The following is a 17987-nucleotide window of genomic DNA, read 5'->3' on the forward strand; positions in this document are numbered from 1 at the left end:
ATGCAATATGCAGTAATACTGAGTACAGAGAGCCATCTTAAAAACATCATTATAATTATGCCCCATTAAACTTTACTGTTCTGCCTCGACAAAAACATACACAGTAAAAAGAAGAGCCAAAAACAATAAAGCTTTAAAGAACATATGGAAGCCAATAGAATATTCAGACTCATATTCGTCTACTTTCTTAAAGGGTATCCTGAATGCTGAATAAATCATTCCATGACTTACTATCAGAGTACTCCTAACAGTTGAAGCCTGAACATCTGCTCAGCCAGAGGGTGAAGGAAATGTCAACTTAAGGAACACTTGTCCTTGACTCCAAGATTGATCCCTAAATGGAGAGGTGGGAGAGTTCCATTCGCTCGTTATTGCTGTCACTGCCATGCCATTGTGCAGTGACATCGCCACAGAAACAATCCCAGCCCAAATGAAGCATCAGTTATGCAAATGGAAGCAATTTTGTGTGAGTGGCAGATCGTCTTCCTGAAATGAGGATGGGCAAGGGATGGAAATGAAAAATGAAGGGGAGGCAAAGAAGAGGAGAGCCAGTCAAGCTTGAAATGATTTAATTTAAGTGATGAAGGTTTGACTTTGATAAGTTTGCCTTTTAATAATGGCTTTTGATCCCTCCAGGGGTCCAGTGGTGAGGAAAATAGCACTACAGCATGTGAGTTTCAGGAGACGACAAGCTGATAGACAGTAACCTCTGCAATACGTGAGACACAGCTTGTAGTAAGATGTGCCTGCCTACTCATCTCATGTTCTGTTTGACACAACCTGCTTGATTGATTGTCCAATGATTGCATGTATTGAGCAAGTGATGTTCAGCCTCACGAGTGCAGCACCATGGGTAAATAAGGTACGAACAAATCAGAGGAGGCATGTAAGTTGGACATATGGCATATTAATTAGCTGGGGAATTATATAAAATAGATTTAGCCTTAATACCACTTTATGACCTTCAGAAACATCAACAAAGACTGCTATTTGCCAAGCAAATTTCTTGGAGTTTTTTTCTCTTGTGATCAGAGATGCTCAATAAATAGGTGATCACATCTTTGCATGGAAATGTTTTTTTTTTTAATCAGCTCTGGATTGATTAGTCAGATATTACTAGCAGATAATACAAAGGCTTTCATTGCCAGGTGCTACTTCAAATAGTATAAATCACTCCACAGCCAATCAAATTTGAAGACTAGAATGGTTGTATAAAATGTTTTGATACCAGATTCACTTCATTAAATATAAAATTGCATTTCTGCAATGAATGCAAAGTTTGACTTTATGCTAAAAAACAACAATTTGGCTGGAAAAATAATCAGCTTACTGCTGCCTAAACATTGAGCATATTGCCAGTGGAAAAACATGTCCTAGCCTAAACATTCACATTGCGATATTTCCTAACAGCCTTATATATTTGATTGGACATTGTGATAGTAAAAGGAAATATGACTTGCTCATTTAGATACGCATTTCTGTGAATTCTGAGTGTGCACAATATATATTGCATGAAAAGTAATAAAATAACAACAAATTTGACCTCTCAGAAGTTCACCCAGCAAACAAGTCCACACATTGTAAACGCTATGGCTAACTATAAACCGTACAGGACAATCTATGATATTTTCATGTATAGTTAAGGATAGAAATGAAATTTCTGAAATTTGCTGAAAAAGAGCTCCTGTTAAAACTTTATTCAGTTTAAATTATTGGTTTTAGTCAGTCAATTATCAAGCCATGGCAAAAGTGCATAAGTGGATTTATACTCATTATATATAAGTGTTAATATTTAATGGAATCAGTATTACTTCTCTAAATGTATGCAGACCTGTTCCAGCACTTTATGGATTATTCATCCTGGTAATATTACTCCAATATAACCCCAGGTTGTGCCTCGTTCTCATTTTCCTTAATCTCACCAGCTTTTCAGTGATTCATTCACTGAAAAAAAAGTGGCTTGTGGACTTCACGAGAGAAGGGCAAGATGAGGGTGAAGCATTCATAACTGATGTAATTTAATGTTGGGATCGCTAGAACTAAATTATAATCAAATCTGTTTACAAGAGGAAGTGCACTATTCTGGTATCGATTCAACGTTGTGCATCACAGTCTTGAAAAAGCCCAGAAAGATATCATAAATTCCTAAAGTGGATGGTAGCACATACTCTTGCAAACACACAGTTGATACTTTTACATGAATGGTGTTAAATGCATTATATACTGATGATTCAGACTTCATTTGGATTTTCTCAGCACAACTGTCAAAGGCAGAAAAGAAATATTCTTAAAGCCTTATCACTCTAACATCAGATAACTACTTCATATGACAAGTCGCCAACTTAAGTGCCCCATATCAAGACCTCTTACTGCATTTCAACATCTCCCTGGTGTTTCACAGCTGTGCCTTTCATCTGCTTCTGACTGAATGTTGGACTCACTTACAGCTAAATAAAAATGTATCTCTCTTATACCTCTTAGATGCTGTGCTGGAATGTAGCAGTGGCTACATTTAAAAGAAATTATAGCTGAACCCTGGAGGCCTGGCAACCATATCAGCATTTCTACAGCTCTGCAGCTGTCTCTGAGCCAGAGCTCAGCTCCAGGGGTTACAGTCCCTTCAGAGACTCCACCCACCCACCCACCCAGAGAGACAGAGACACAGCAAGAGAGAGTGCCAGAGACTCAAATGCTCTTCTAAAAAACAAAATAAGCATAGAAATTAGATTCTTTGAAATTGAACAACTCTATTTGCGACCACCGCTTCAGCTGATTTAAATCAACTGAATTAGAACTAAGCAGAACTGAGAGTTCTGACTGGCTTCTACATTAGGCCCTGACACGAACAACCTTTGAACAATGTCGTATCCTTCTGCTTTCAGAGCAAAATCAAAAGAAAGTCTGGGTTTACTAGAAGATCAACAAAATCATTGTCTTTCTGTTCATTTTATCACCTCAGCTGTAGCCTGGGTGTGGGGCGACTACTTAATTAGGAACAAAAAATAATGGATTGAACCAAGCTATGCTACTTTACATTGATGTGTACATAAAAACACAGTTTTTCTAAGTTGAACTTGCAGTGCAATAGCAGTTAAATCCATTATAATTTTGGAATGTTTTTTTCTTTATAATTGCTATGACGCTGCACAAGCATATTGGGTTACGATAATGAACTAAAGGGTTACCACAGTCTTCATTTAATTTAATTTCACCCAGTCAAATCAATACTAGAGGAGCGATCAATCTTTGAAACAAGCAACTCAATAAAATCAATTCCTTCTCAAAGCAAGCATGTCCAAACCTTTTGTCTTCAATGAAAATAAAAAACTTCCCAGAAGACTGTTGTAAAAAAAGAAAAAAAATAGAAATGAAAATTAGCTTGAATGATAGCAGGTTGATTTGAAAAGCAATTTGAGGTTTAAAGATGACACGCTTGCTTTCATATATTTTCTGGAAAATAAGTCGCACCAGGTCAAAACTGAATTGCTGAGAAGACACAGTCGCATCGTTGTATAAGTTACATTTTACTGTTATATATGAAATGTAATTTATACATTTCATTCTTACATTCAGAAATAATAGTAAAATAGCAAAATTCAACATTTATTTAAGAACTTTAATTATACCCCCCCCCCCCCCCCAACAAATTACTTTAAATGTAACATTATTCAGAACAGAATAAAAAAAGTAAGTGTAAAACAAACATAAATTATAAACAACAATTATTATAAACACCAAGCATTAACAAAATTTATTTAAAGCAAGACTAAAACTACCAGTGTAATTTACAAATAAACTTGGGCTCACACACCTCTCTCATTCAGCACGAATCCAAATGTGTGCGCTTTTAATTGCATTATATAAGTCGCAGCATGTTTAAAATGATAAAAAAAACGCAACATATTCCAGACAATACAAAATAAAGTATAGTATAGTTATTTCTCTTCTTTTGCATTTGGGTGCAGTTCCATTCCCAGGTTACCCTAATCTCTTTATTCTTCTCCTCGTTAAACTAGCATCTGCTAGGGTAAAGGGTTCTCCCCCTTACCCTTTCTCCCATGGGCCATCTGCTTCCTAACCCACACAAACACACTTACACTCAGTCCAACTAAAACCCTCTGCATTTTTAATGAGGTTTGCCACTGAGAAGAACAGCTTGTGGGGCTGCAGTGGCCGGGGGCAGGACCCTCTGGCTGCACAAGAGTGAACTCCTCTCTCTAGCCTTGCCAGAAAACACTAGGTCTACAGAGGAGGATCAGCAACACCCTTTGTAATTGCCCTGCACTGTGGACCTCTTTAAAGCTCAGTGACACCACGAGAAAAGAGGCGGAATAAGAAAACGAAATATGGTCAATTAAGTGGGGGGGGGGGGTGTAAAGCAGGGCAAAATGGGCTAAGTGTACGCATAGGTGACCAACATTTTTCAGCTGACATAACCAATAATGATGTTTCTCCAGTCATGCAGCTGATATTACAAGCTAATGGGCCTTATGCTCTGTGATTTATTACTGCAAATCGAAATAAATTATTTTATTTCTCAGGCATTTTAACATCTTAAAACGTCTGTGTGTCTTGACGGCTCAGTGCCTGGGGTAAACACTATGAAGACGAACCTGAATGCTGAATTTGCAGATGGCACTGGTTAAATCAGCGACATTGGTTAGGTTGTAAATGTTGCTGTCATTACCAGCCTTGTACACATCAACATCAACGTCAGGTGCGCCCTGAAGGGTGAGTAGCTTTATGAATATGTAAATATTCACAGTGAGATAAACAGATCGAGAAGAAGAGACTAATAATGAGATAGAGAGAGGAGAGGCTAGTGAAAGCAAAATGATCAATGAAAATTCTGGTAACACTTTACAATAAGGTCTCATTTGTTAACATTAGTTAATGTATTAACTAACATGAACTACAATGACCAATACATGTCTTACAACATTTATTAATCTTTGTTCATGTTAGTTAATAAAAATCCAGCTGTTCATTGTGTGTTCATGTTAGTTCACAGTGCATTATTTAATGGTAGCAAATGCAACTTTTGATTTTAATAATGTATTAGTAAATGTTGAAATTAACATAAACTAAGATAAACAAATGCTATAAAAGTGTTGATCATTGTTAGCTCATGTTAACTTAAGTAGTTAACTAATGAAACCTTATTGTAAAATGTTACCAAAATTCTTAGTCTTAGCATTCTCTCTTTATCAAACTAATAATATTCTCACATTTATGGGAGTTCAAAATCTTTTGACTAATTATTATTAATTTATTTTTACTTTTGCATACAGTTTGAAACAGTGTTAATTTTGACAGTAAAAACTTAGTCATAGTCTTTTGACAAAAATGGCATTTAGTTTTAGTCATATTTTAGTCATCTGAATTGTTTTAGTTTTAGTCTACTTTTAGTCGACTAAATATCATAAGATTTTAGTCGACTACAATCTAAAATTTCCAAACTCATTATATAGCCTTCTGATGGAGAAAACATCTATTAACCTGTTAATATGAATTATATTAAGGTTTGAACATGCAATACAGACACATATTTAACTGTTGTGATGTATAACATGTCTTTATTTATCTTAAAATGTAATAAAAACACTTCTCATAAAGAAACAAAAACATGGTCTTATTTTCAATTGATGATATATTCTTGAAGCCTGAGACACTCCAAGTCTTCTTCAAAAAACTAGCGGCGACGAAAGCCTCGGGTCGGCTGGGTCTGGACCAAAAAGCTGTGCTTTAACACAGCACAGACTACAGCCGACTGCAAACTAGCATGTGCGTTCTGCGCCTGCGTGTATGGGATTAACCGTCTATATCAGCAGGTATCAATACATTCATCATTTAAAAGGAGAAACCAAAAGAAAAATATACGAGACATACGCAGATATACGAAACGGCTGTGTGTCCCGGCCTTTATAACAACTTGCATACAACATTTTTAAAACAAGTGTTGTTCGATAAACAGACTGCTGTCTCTTTAAGGCTGAATGCACGGATCCAATTCACAGTAAGTAAATGCCAACTTATGTCCCTCCCTAACATTTGTCTTGTTTTTATTAGGGGAGGAAAATTCCAATAGATTTTCGTCATACTTTTTGTCATTCAAAACTGTTTTTTGATGTAGGTTAAAGGAGAATTTTAACATTGAGCTAATTTTTTTGTAAATTTGGAGTGCTGTCAGTACAGAGAACAACGACAAAAATCGGTGTTGCCTACACCGAGTTATCCTCTTTTTAAAATCTGCACCCTGTTGACTTCAATGGGGCAAGTTTTAAACCTGCTTTTAGCCTCTTAACATCCTTGATGTGTCATTACAAGTGCACAGCCAATGTGAGTGATTCCTTCAGAGTGAACACGGGTGAATCTGACTGCAGTAGATGTGAAAGATATGAATAAAAATGATGTTATTTCAGCCAGCGCACATACCTGTATTTACATCCTGTTTTCGGTCGAAGCCCACAGTAATCGATTGTCGAGTTCACGCACATAGGTTTAGTACGTACGATCATGCGCCCGAACTCGACAATCGATTACTGTGGACTTCAACCGAAAACAGGATGTAAATACAGGTATGTGCGCTGGCTGAAATAACATCATTTTTATTCATATCTTTCACATCTACTGCAGTCAGATTCACTCGTGTTCACTCTGAAGGAATCACTCACATGACCTGTGCACTTGTAATGACACATCAAGGATGTTAAGAGGCTAAAAGCAGGTTTAAAACTTGCCGCATTGAAGTCAACAGGGTGCAAATTTTAAAAAGAGGATAACACGGTGTAGGCAACACCGATTTTTGTCGTTGTTCTCTGTACTGACAGCACTCCAAATTTACAAAAAAAAGAGCTCAATGTTAAAATTCACCGGAGTTCTCCTTTAATGCCTCTTTTTCATTTGTGAAAAAATGTCATTGACGAAAATTATAATCAAATTAACACAGAGGATTGAAGAGATTGTTAAACCAAAACTGAATAGACTAGACCTCTTTAACTTTCATTAAATTAACAACAACAAAAAAATCTTCTCACAAGACATTTTTCTAAATATATTTTGTGTTCCCCAAAAGAAAGAAAGTCATACAGGTTTGAAACAACATGAGGGTGAGTAAATGATGACAGAATTTTCATGTTTGGGTGAACTTTAAAAATGTTTTGTTAGGTAACCTAAGGAATTCTAGTATTGTTATACAAATCAATAATAATATGTAATTAATGCTGAATACATTGGTTGCACCATCAAAGTCTATTTCGGTTTCAGGTCCAGTCCAAAAATATTCTTAAAGAAACAATACCCCATTTTCCGTTTTTTATAGAATACAGACAGCCAGAAAGCACTAGGTTTGTGTCGGAATATTTTGACTATTGATCGACCAGTTATGTGCTAAGACTCCAATCAAATCTTTGTCCTACTGCAGTATGAATATAAAGCTCATGTGAGTAGCAAAATCGTGATACGCCACTTTTTAATACACACTATCATCAGGTGCCTTGATAAGGAAAAAGTGGACAAAGCACTGTGAAACCCCAGGTTCCTGAGATGGGAGACTGCAAGATGGGTAACACAGTACATGGAATGATACATGCACATAGGGAACAAGAGTGATTCATAAATTAGTTACGCACTCCTTACCGGCGTAATGAGCAAGGAGTAAGTCTTGATCCTGATTAACAGGAAAGGATGAAAAGGGAAGCAAACCCCTGGTTTCTTTATTGCTTTTTTGCATTTTCTCTCTATTCGACATGCTGCCATGCCTCCTAATTCATGGGTGAAGAAGAAGGCGCTGAGATCATCTTCATGCCCCTAACCTAAGGGCATGATGAAGGGCTCTACTCTGACTTGATTCATTAGGACTCTGTGTAGCCTCTCGCTCTGCTGTGCACTTATGTGTGCACAAGTGAAACTGACTGGCCTCCAGTGAAGGACAGTCAATGATGAATGGAGAGCATAGGCAGAATTCACGCTCACTGTTTGTGTGACATGAAAATGGGACAAAAAGGCAAAAGTTGCACAAGGGAGGGCAACCAAACGAGAGGAGACTTTACCGAGATCCCAATCCAAAACAGATTGTAAGACAATAAAACAAATACAGAGACAAATGTCAGGAACAAACTGAAACCAAATTTTCACTAATCTGAGAAATTAATATTGTGTCTAGAAGGCATAAATCAGTAGAATCATTAGAATGGCCTTGAGGCTGGTCTGTAAAAAAGTGATTGCAAAACATTATTTTAATTCTCAAGATTCTTGAGAATTAAAATAATGTTTAGTCAAGCTAAAGACTGAGAAAGGACACAGGAAGCCTCAGGCTAAACGACTCACTTTGTCACGGCTCTTCGTGCGGTGATGCTGGCGATGATGATGCTCTCGGGTCTCGGCATTGCCACGGCTTCGAACGTGCCCTTCCAGAACTTCTCAAAAAGCTGCTTCTCTCCCAGAAGTACACCGGTCATGGCGTGTCGATGTTCTGGGGGTGAATACCGAGAAGAACTGGGTCGGTTTTGTTCAGCAGGTTCAATGAATCCTCACACGGACGGTTTGGTAACTGTGTGTAGGCGGCTGCACGAGGGAGCTGTCCAAGTTCTGAAACCAACGGATTGTTTGAGGAAATGCAGCTTTTTTTCTTAATGTTTCAGTTTTTTCTTACGTGTTAAACGTTTTAACTTCTTTTGAGAGTCCGTTTTTACGTTTCCCCCGTCAGTTCCATGACGACGTTACGGCGACCGTTTCAGCGGGCAGCTTCTATTTATTGGCTCGGCGTCCCCTGTCGTGCTTCATTCCTCTCAGCGCTCGCGCTTCCCGCCTTCAAATCAATTTGAGAGTCTGAGCTCGCGACCTAAATCCTTTTCTGCGCTATTACTAATATCCATTAAACTCCTGGCAGTTTGAAATAAAAGTCCAGTACCAGCGTATCTGTGTGTGTGTGTGTGTGTGTGTGTGAACGGAGGAGTTGTGACAGTCTCAGCTGATGGTGGCTCGTGCGCGCCGCGATGTGAAGAACTCATTTGATGGTGGCTGGTTTTTGTTGCGAGCACCTTGTGACGTTAAAGAAGAGGAGACTGGGGGGCTTTAGGTCACGGGGAGCGTGACCATCCCTCCCCGCTTGTTCTCTTTCTCTCTCGCGTTCTCTGACTTGAACAAAAGACTGAGCCTGTTGCCTTAATCAGCATAACAAAAGAGGCAGGGGTCGGCGCAGAGGCAGCAGACGGAGCATGTGTCAGGCTCAATACTTACGAGGCAAAGCATTTCCCCCCACATCAGCCCTCAGGGGCCTCACAGAAACCATCCCCCTCCCTCTCACAGCAACCACCTGTCACTGAAACCCCACCTGCACTTGCAGACTGCACAGGTGATAGTAGTACAAACAAAAGAACAACCCTCCTCAAAAAGTGCCTTTGTATTCATATGTAGCCTACACTCCTCATGTCATTCTTTCAATTTGAAAGACACTGTGAGTCAAAAGTTTGGACACACCAATTTATTCTATAATTACTATTGTCAAGTCATCAAAGCTAACAAGCATAAAAGTTGGAATTATGTATGGAAAATATTGACAAAATATAAAAATATACATATCTTACATTTTAGCCTATTAAAATAATCTAAGCTTAAGCACTTACCCCAAAGGTTTTTAAGATCATGAAAAACAAAAACAAAATGAAAATATGAGTAGCTCTTTATTATATCCTAACAAAACCATAACTTAACCCTTTTTTGTATCCTATAGAGGAATACAGACTTACTATATTGTAAAGCAAAGGGGTGGTTGATTATGATTTCACTTTTCTAACTTTAGTTAGTGTGTAATGTTGCTGTTTGAGCATAAACAACATCTGCAAAATACAATGCTCAAAGTTCAAAGCAAAGGAAGATATTTGCTTTTAAAGAAATTGTTTTTTTAAGGAAATGGCTGGTAAGGACTACATGACATTCCTCCGGGTTAGTGACATCACCCACCCTAGAATTTACATAAACCCCGCCCCCGGAACATGATTTATAGATTATCATGACAGAATCGGGCGGGTAATCCATCGACCGGAAGTTGAAGCCGGCCGCGTCCCGCCATCTTGTAGCAGAACTTCACTTGCGTTAGCATTCCATTGACTCCCATTCATTTTGGCATCACTTTGACAGCGAATAACTTTACATCTGAGGCGTTTAAAGACTCCATTTGTCCATTATTTATTTCTAAAGAAACACGACATTGTATAAAGGGCTCCATTACCTTCTATGTTACAATATGGCCCCGTAGAAACAGTTTTTGTAAAAATAGGCTAACGATTGCGTTATAACCACTCAACTCTCTGTCGCACAGTAGAGAAATTACCATACAGATAGGAGGAGAAGCTCTCAGGCAATCGGGGGGACGTCAAGGGAGAAGCCCTGGCTTTACATTTTAAAATAAATACTACACAAAAAAATTAATCAAAATACTTACTCCTGCTTACTCATGCCAAAGAACTCTTTGCTCAAGCTCGCCGTCTCTGCAAGATTAACGTTGGCAGTTTGCACGCACAGCTACTAGAAGATTTACATCTGTCAGACAGGTTGCTCACATCATCAAGCTTAGTTTGAGTCGGTTTGAGTCTGCGCGTCAGGAACGGAAGTGCTAAAAAAATCGCTAAAAATGGGCTTCACTTGTCTCAATTGAGTTCCAATGAGATGGCTCTATCCACTTCTTATACTGTCTATGGACAGAATATGCTAATCAATGACTAGAAAATAACTACACATAAGCTACATAAATTCATCAACTAACCATTCAGAAATGTCCTGTTGCTTCTACATGTTGTCACTTCTTCTTGGGTCTCTCCATTGTCTGAATCCGGTTTGAACATAAAAGGCTAAAAGTTTTTGAAATTTCCAGTGCATGTCTGTGTGAGTGCCAGCTCTTGAAGCTCCGCCCTCTGTGCAGGGAGCAGCAGCTCATTTGCATTTAAAGGAACAGACACAAAACGGTGCGTTTTTGCTCACCCTCAAAAAGCGACAATTTTAACATGCTATATAAAAATATCTGTGGGGTATTTTGAGTTAAAACTTCACATACTGTACACACTCTGGGGACATCAGAGACTTATTTTACATCTTGTGAAAAGGGCATTTACCACCCCTTTAACGACTCAAATGATATAAAACTCTGGCTTAAACTCAGAATCCTTATCCAAAAGTAACATTGCAGCATGCTGTGAGAAGACTTGTGGTATGTGATAAAATCTTGTTATTATAATAAGAGGTGCAAATTGATTAAAGGGGGGGTACCATGGTGTTTCATGTATTCAGAGTTGTTTACAGTGTTAAAGAGATGGATTCTCATGTTAAACATGGGCAAAGTTTTAAAAAAATATTTTTAAAATATTTTTAAAAATACTCCGAATAACGGAGAATTTCTGTGCTGAAAATCTTACTTCCGGGTTGGTACAAGTTTCGGCTGGGTTTTTTTTTATCGTGGATCTAATGATGTAGATAAGAGTGGAACTCCTTATATGAGCATTTCTCTCGGAAAAGCGCGCCCGCGCACACGTCGACCAGAGGAGAACGAGACCGCGCACATCAACAGGAAATCATCGGCAGCCAGCGCTGCATAGGATTTGTTCAAGAATGTCTCCAAAAAAGTGTGTTTTTGGATGTGAGGGAAAGCTTACCGTGTCCAGCTTTCCAAAGAACCCAGTGTTACAGGAACAGTGGATGCCGTTTGTTTTTCCGGGGCAGCAACGGACTGTAGGAAGTGCGGTTGTGTGTTCTGGTCATTTCAGTGACGAATGTTTTATTAACAAGGCTCAGGTCGACGCTGGATTTGCAAATCGTTTGCTATTAAAACGTGGAGTGGTCCCAGTGATAAAAGACCCCATTCATGTAAGTACAACTGGATCAGATTTCTGTCTTTTGCTGGAAATCAAGCACTACCGCTTGACTCTATAGCTCCGCCTCCAGGACCTCGGCTTTTTCCGGAGAGAATCGGAAAGCTGTATTTTTCTTTTATAAATTTAATAAAACTAAACACTTTTTTGAGATATTAAGGATGCACTACTACTCTATAGGTACTCAAGATTAACATGAGATTAGGTGAAACTGTGCATGTTATGTACCCTTTAAACCAAATGGGAGTAATGGCAAAATGGCATTTGGCAAAACCAAATGAGAAATTGCATGAAAACTTGCTTTATATTTTTGAATATACTGTAAATTCATATTTGAATTTATCTGTTCAGCATTTATCTATTATACATCTGCATATGTATTTTACAGGCCTATTTACTGTATACTCTTTAATGACTTAATGATAGCTATTATAAAGTGTTACAAAAATTAAATCATGAGAAACAGAGTGTCCAAACTTCTGACATGTAGGTGCTCAGCCACATTACTGTTCAAGATTCCTGTCAAATAACTCAAAACCACAATGAAAAAATTATATTCTTCATTAATAACAGAACCACCATAAATAGTTAACCTTTTTTAAAGTCACTTTTATTTCTTTTGTCAAATGTATTTTTGAAAAGAGACTATTTAGATTAAGTGATTTGGGATAAAACTCTGGCTTAAACTGACAATCTTTACCCTTAATTAACATTAATTAAAGAAGGTAAGTGATGAAATCTTGTTATTTTCATGGGATAAAAACATGAAATTGAGTCCAAATGGGTTTCAGTGCAAAAGCCATGAAACCTTGATTTATATTTTTGCATGCTGTAAATTCATAATTTAATTTAAATGTTAAGCATTTATCTGTAATACATCTGGATGTATATTTTATACTTACCCTCATTAATAACTTAATGATAGCTATCATAAAGTGTATCAGTAAATTTATCAAAGTGTGATAATGAGTGACATGAATTAAGGGACGTAGCAGAATGAAAAAGAAATATGACTGAGTATGATGAAAGGAATACGATGACATTCAAATATTTGCCACAGTAAAGCATCTGAGCACTCATGAAGACAGGCTGATATCCTAACTGCCATTCATTAGTTCTGCTTATTTTAACTGCTAACATGAAACTCCATGTGCATCGCCACCATCCACTTGATTATAAAAGAGAATCAGATTGCTGTGATGTGAATGAGGATTAAGCTTGGAACGCTTCAGTTGAACCGCTTCAGGGTGCGTTGTTGTGTTTGGAGCTCCGTCGAATTAATTCAGAAACCTTGTTTTTCTTCTTTACACTCTTTTACAAACGAACTTTTTCATTTTTATAGCGTGTGAACATATCTGGAATACTATTCTCCTTAAAAAACAATCGGATTGCTCTGATATCGCTAACTTACATATATCCAACCTTTCGAACTTCCGCTACTAGCCTTAGCCCGCTAGCATTACACGCGTGGTCGCGCCTATCGATCGACTTATTTACACCCGTATCACTGAAAGCTATAATTCGCCATTATAGCACATCTGCTATAATGGCGAATATAACGGATGTGTGTCTAACGTTACCTTTGAGTGCAGGTGAGGACACCTTCGAGCTGCATTCTGTGCAGTTAGAGCTGGAATCCGTGGAGAAGCAGATCCGCGACCTACTAGAGAGACAGGCCGAGCTACGAGATCGACGTTTCGCGCTTGAAACATCACGCGCCGATGCTCACAGGTCAGTGGTTAGTAACCTTTTGACTCCGACCTCGTCTACTCCATGTGTTTCTCTGCCCAGGATGCGATCATCCCTGGTTTCATTCACTCCGGCACCGACACAACAACATGGACCCTGGGTGATTCCACAGCGGAAGACGCGGGCCAGGACCAGAGCTAGGACCTCTCCGCCCCTCCCGGCCTTCGAGATCTCCACCCGGAACCGCTTCTCCCCTCTACGCGAGACGGAACGCGACGCTGTGATCATCGGCAGTTCCATCGTCCGGCATGTCCGTGCTACCATAGGTAAAGGTAAGGTTCGCACTCACTGCTTTCCTGGTGCTCGTGTTCTCGATGTCGCTGCACAGGTTCCCGGGATTCTGAACGGTGACGAGCCCGTCGGAGCTGTCGTGCTGCACGCGGGAACGAACGACATCAGGCTACGGCAGTCGGAGGTTCTGAAGAAGGACTACAGGAGCCTGATCGAGACGGTACGCAGTACATCGCCTGAAACAACGATCATCGTGTCTGGACCGCTTCCCACCTACCGACTAGGACACGAAAGGTTCAGTAGATTATTTGCTCTAAATGAATGGTTAATGTCATGGTGTAATGAACAGAGACTGCTCTTTGTAAATAATTGGAATCTTTTCTGGGAGCGACCTAGGCTCTTCCGTGCTGATGGCCTGCACCCCAGCAGAATCGGAGCGGCTCTTCTGTCGGACAACATCTCCAAGACGCTACACACCATATGACTAGTAAGTCAAAGTCCAAATCACACTCTTTGCTGTCCAAACTTAATTGATATAAGTACCAATGTAGAACATTATATTGAAACTGTGTCTATTCCTCGTTTAGTGAGATCAAATAATAAATCTACTGCAGGATCTAAGAAAAATCTAATTGTGATTAAACCAGAAAATCTCAATATTAGTGAACAAAAACAATTTATAAAGCTAGGTCTTTTAAACATCAGATCGCTTACACCTAAGGCGGTTATTGTAAATGAAATGGTCACAGATAATAGTTTCGATGTACTTTGCCTTACTGAAACCTGGCTTAAACCAAATGATTATTTCGGTCTTAATGAGTCTACTCCTCCTGGATACTGTTACAAGCATGAGCCCCGTCTGATTGGTCGTGGCGGTGGTGTTGCTATAATCTATAAAGATATTCTAACTGTTACTCAGAAAACAGGTCACAGGTTTAATTCGTTTGAAGTACTTGTGCTAAATGTTACTCTCTTAGATGTAAGAAAGAAATCCATATTATCTCTAGCCTTGGCTACTGTATATAGACCGCCAGGGCCTTACGCTGATTTCCTAAAAGAGTTTGCAGACTTTCTCTCAGATCTTTTGGTCAATGTCGATAAAGCATTAATTGTTGGAGATTTTAACATACACGTAGATAATTCAAATGATGCTTTAGGGGCTGTGTTTACAGATTTATTAAACTCCTTTGGGGTCAAGCAAAACGTAACTGGTCCCACTCATCGTCTTAATCATACGCTAGATTTAATTATATCACATGGAGCCGATCCAACCGATATAGATATTATACCGCAAAGTGATGAAGTCACTGACCATTACATGGTCACTTGCATACTACATACCGCTGAAATTTGTCATGTTGCGCCGCGTTATCGACCAGGCAGAACAATCCTTCCAACAACTATAGATCATTTCTCAAATAGCTTACCTGATCTGTCTCAGCTGCTCAGTGAACCCAAACAAACAGATGAACTAGAGGAAATGACTAGCACTATGAGCACCATTTTCTCTTGTACATTAGACATCGTTGCACCAATTAGATTAAAAAAGGTTAGAGAGAAAACTAAAGCACCATGGTACAACAGTGTTACGCATGTTCTAAAGAGAGAAACTCGTAATTTAGAGCGTAAATGGAAACAAACTAATTTAGAGGTCTTTAGAATCGCATGGAAAGACAGTATGTCACGTTATAAAAAGGCCCTAAAAGCAGCCAGGGCTGAGCATCTCCGCAAACTAATAGAAAACAACCAAAATAATCCTAGGTTTTTATTTAACACCGTCGCTAGACTAACAAATAAACAGACGTTACCGGAGCAAAATATTCCGTCACAGTGTAGTAGTAATGATTTTATGAATTTCTTCACTGAGAAAATAGAAAGCATCAGAAACACAATTGTAAATGTACAATCTTTAATGGTGTCTTATGATTCAGCCTCAATTATCACCCCGCAAGAACAATTACAGCGCTTTGCAACTATAGGACAGGAAGAGTTAAATAAACTTATCATTGCATCTAAACCAACAACGTGTTTATTAGATCCAATACCAACTAAACTACTGAAACAAGTGTTACCTGTAGTGGAAGAGCCTCTTCTCAATATTATTAACTCGTCTTTATCCTTAGGTCATGTTCCAAGAATATTCAAGTTGGCAGTTATAAAACCTCTTATTAAGAAACCACAATTAGATCATAATAACCTAGCAAATTACAGACCCATTTCAAATCTTCCATTTATGTCTAAAATACTAGAAAAAGTTGTGTCCGCTCAACTGTGCTCTTTCTTGCAAGAAAATGATATCTATGAAAAGTTTCAGTCTGGATTCAGGCCGCACCATAGCACAGAAACTGCGCTCGTTAAAATCACAAATGATTTACTTTTAGCTTCTGACCAAGGCTGTATCTCAATACTAGTTTTACTTGATCTTAGTGCTGCGTTCGATACTATAGATCACACAATACTCTTAGACCGACTACAAAACTACACTGGTGTTCAGGGACAGGCATTAAGCTGGTTCAGATCATACTTATCAGACCGTTACCATTTTGTCTGCGTAAATGGGGAAAAATCGAAGATAACGTCAGTAAACTACGGTGTACCGCAAGGATCTGTGTTAGGCCCTCTGCTATTCTCAATATATATGCTGCCACTTGGTAATATTATAAGAAAACATGGAATTAATTTCCACTGTTATGCTGATGACACTCAATTATATATTTCATCACGACCAGATGAAAACGCTAAATTATCTAAATTAACAGAGTGTGTTAAAGATATAAAATACTGGATGACATGTAATTTTCTGCTATTAAATTCAGATAAAACGGAGGTATTACTTATTAGTCCAAAAAACTGCCCACAAAACCTCTTACAATACAACTTTAATTTAGAAGGGTGTCCTGTTACTTTATCCTCTACAGTAAAAGACCTGGGTGTTATATTAGACCGCAACTTGTCTTTTGAAAATCATATTTCATATGTTACAAGAACAGCCTTTTTCCACCTTAGAAACATTGCTAAGCTACGTAACATGCTATCTGTTTCTGATGCAGAAAAGTTAGTTCATGCATTCATGACCTCGAGACTAGATTACTGTAATGCTTTATTAGCTGGTTGTCCTGCATCCTCAATAAACAAGCTACAGTTAGTCCAAAATGCCGCCGCTAGAGTTCTTACTAGATCAAGAAAATACGATCATATAACACCAATTCTGTCGTCTCTACATTGGTTACCTATAAAGTTCCGTATCAATTACAAAGTATTGCTACTGACCTATAAAGCCCTAAATGGTTTAGCTCCCGTGTATTTAACGGAACTTCTATCGCCCTACAATCCATCGCGCTCTTTAAGATCACTAAATTCGAGGCTTCTGGTCATTCCTAGGATATCTAAGTCCACTAAAGGAGGGAGAGCGTTTTCACATTTAGCTCCTAAACTGTGGAATGGCCTTCCTGATATTGTTCGAGGCTCAGACTCGCTGTCCCAGTTTAAAACTAGATTAAAGACGCATCTCTTCAGCCAGGCATTCACATAATACTTACATTTTATACTACAGTTGAATCAGATTGAATGCATTAATATTGCGAACAGCAGCTACGCTAATTATTTCCCATATGCTTTTCTGTTGTTATCTCGGGACGCTAGTCCCGAGGTAAATACAGATCGTCAGCTCCAGTTTGTATCCAGCCTCTCATGGAAACTACAGATTCTCCAACACCTGTGCAGAGACGACTCGGCGCCTGTGAAGAGACGACTCGACGCTGGCGATGTTTATGCCCTAAATCAATACATGATTAACTAACTGTATTTCTCTATGTACATTTCTGAAATGCACTTTCTGTAAAGCTGCTTTGAAACAATATGTATTGTGAAAAGCGCTATACAAATAAATTTGAATTGAATTGAATTGAATTGAACCTAATTCAAAGATTAGTTCATCTCAACAACCCACATGTCGTGTTTATACTGGTTTTTTTTTTTTTTTTTTTTACAAGCCTATGAGCAGATATCAAGCTTGCCATTCGGAATGTATAGTTTTTCCCCCATTTATCCAATTGCAGTTGTTTTTAAGTTCTTATTAGCTTCTGCATAAAATGAGAATATATTTTATTATTATAAATATTGTCAGATGGCAAAAACAATGTT

The 17987-nt window shown here is 38.4% G+C and overlaps 2 protein-coding genes across 2 annotated transcripts in view; one reads left to right on the top strand and one right to left on the bottom strand.

The window, feature by feature from the left end:
* The window catches only part of srrm4 (serine/arginine repetitive matrix 4), a 49131-nt gene extending 39975 nt beyond the window's left edge, over window positions 1-9156 (bottom strand). Inside the window, exon 1 of the mRNA XM_079872330.1 lies at window positions 8329-9156. Coding sequence (XP_079728456.1) covers window positions 8329-8459 — 131 coding nt within the window. The 5' untranslated portion in view covers window positions 8460-9156. The remainder of the gene's footprint in view (window positions 1-8328) is intronic.
* LOC307159149 (uncharacterized protein) lies at window positions 8458-17643 on the top strand (the record flags this gene model as incomplete). Its single annotated transcript, XM_079872360.1, has 5 exons — window positions 8458-8547; window positions 9151-9355; window positions 13457-14138; window positions 14233-14331; window positions 17487-17643. The coding sequence occupies 5 exons, from the start codon at window positions 8458-8460 to the stop codon at window positions 17641-17643; spliced, it is 1233 nt and encodes a 410-aa protein (XP_079728486.1).
* Window positions 17644-17987: the final 344 nt, after the last annotated feature.

The sequence above is a fragment of the Squalius cephalus genome, assembly GCF_949319135.1.
Source record: "Squalius cephalus genome assembly, chromosome: 5".
In the NCBI taxonomy this organism is placed as follows: Eukaryota; Metazoa; Chordata; class Actinopteri; order Cypriniformes; family Leuciscidae; genus Squalius; species Squalius cephalus.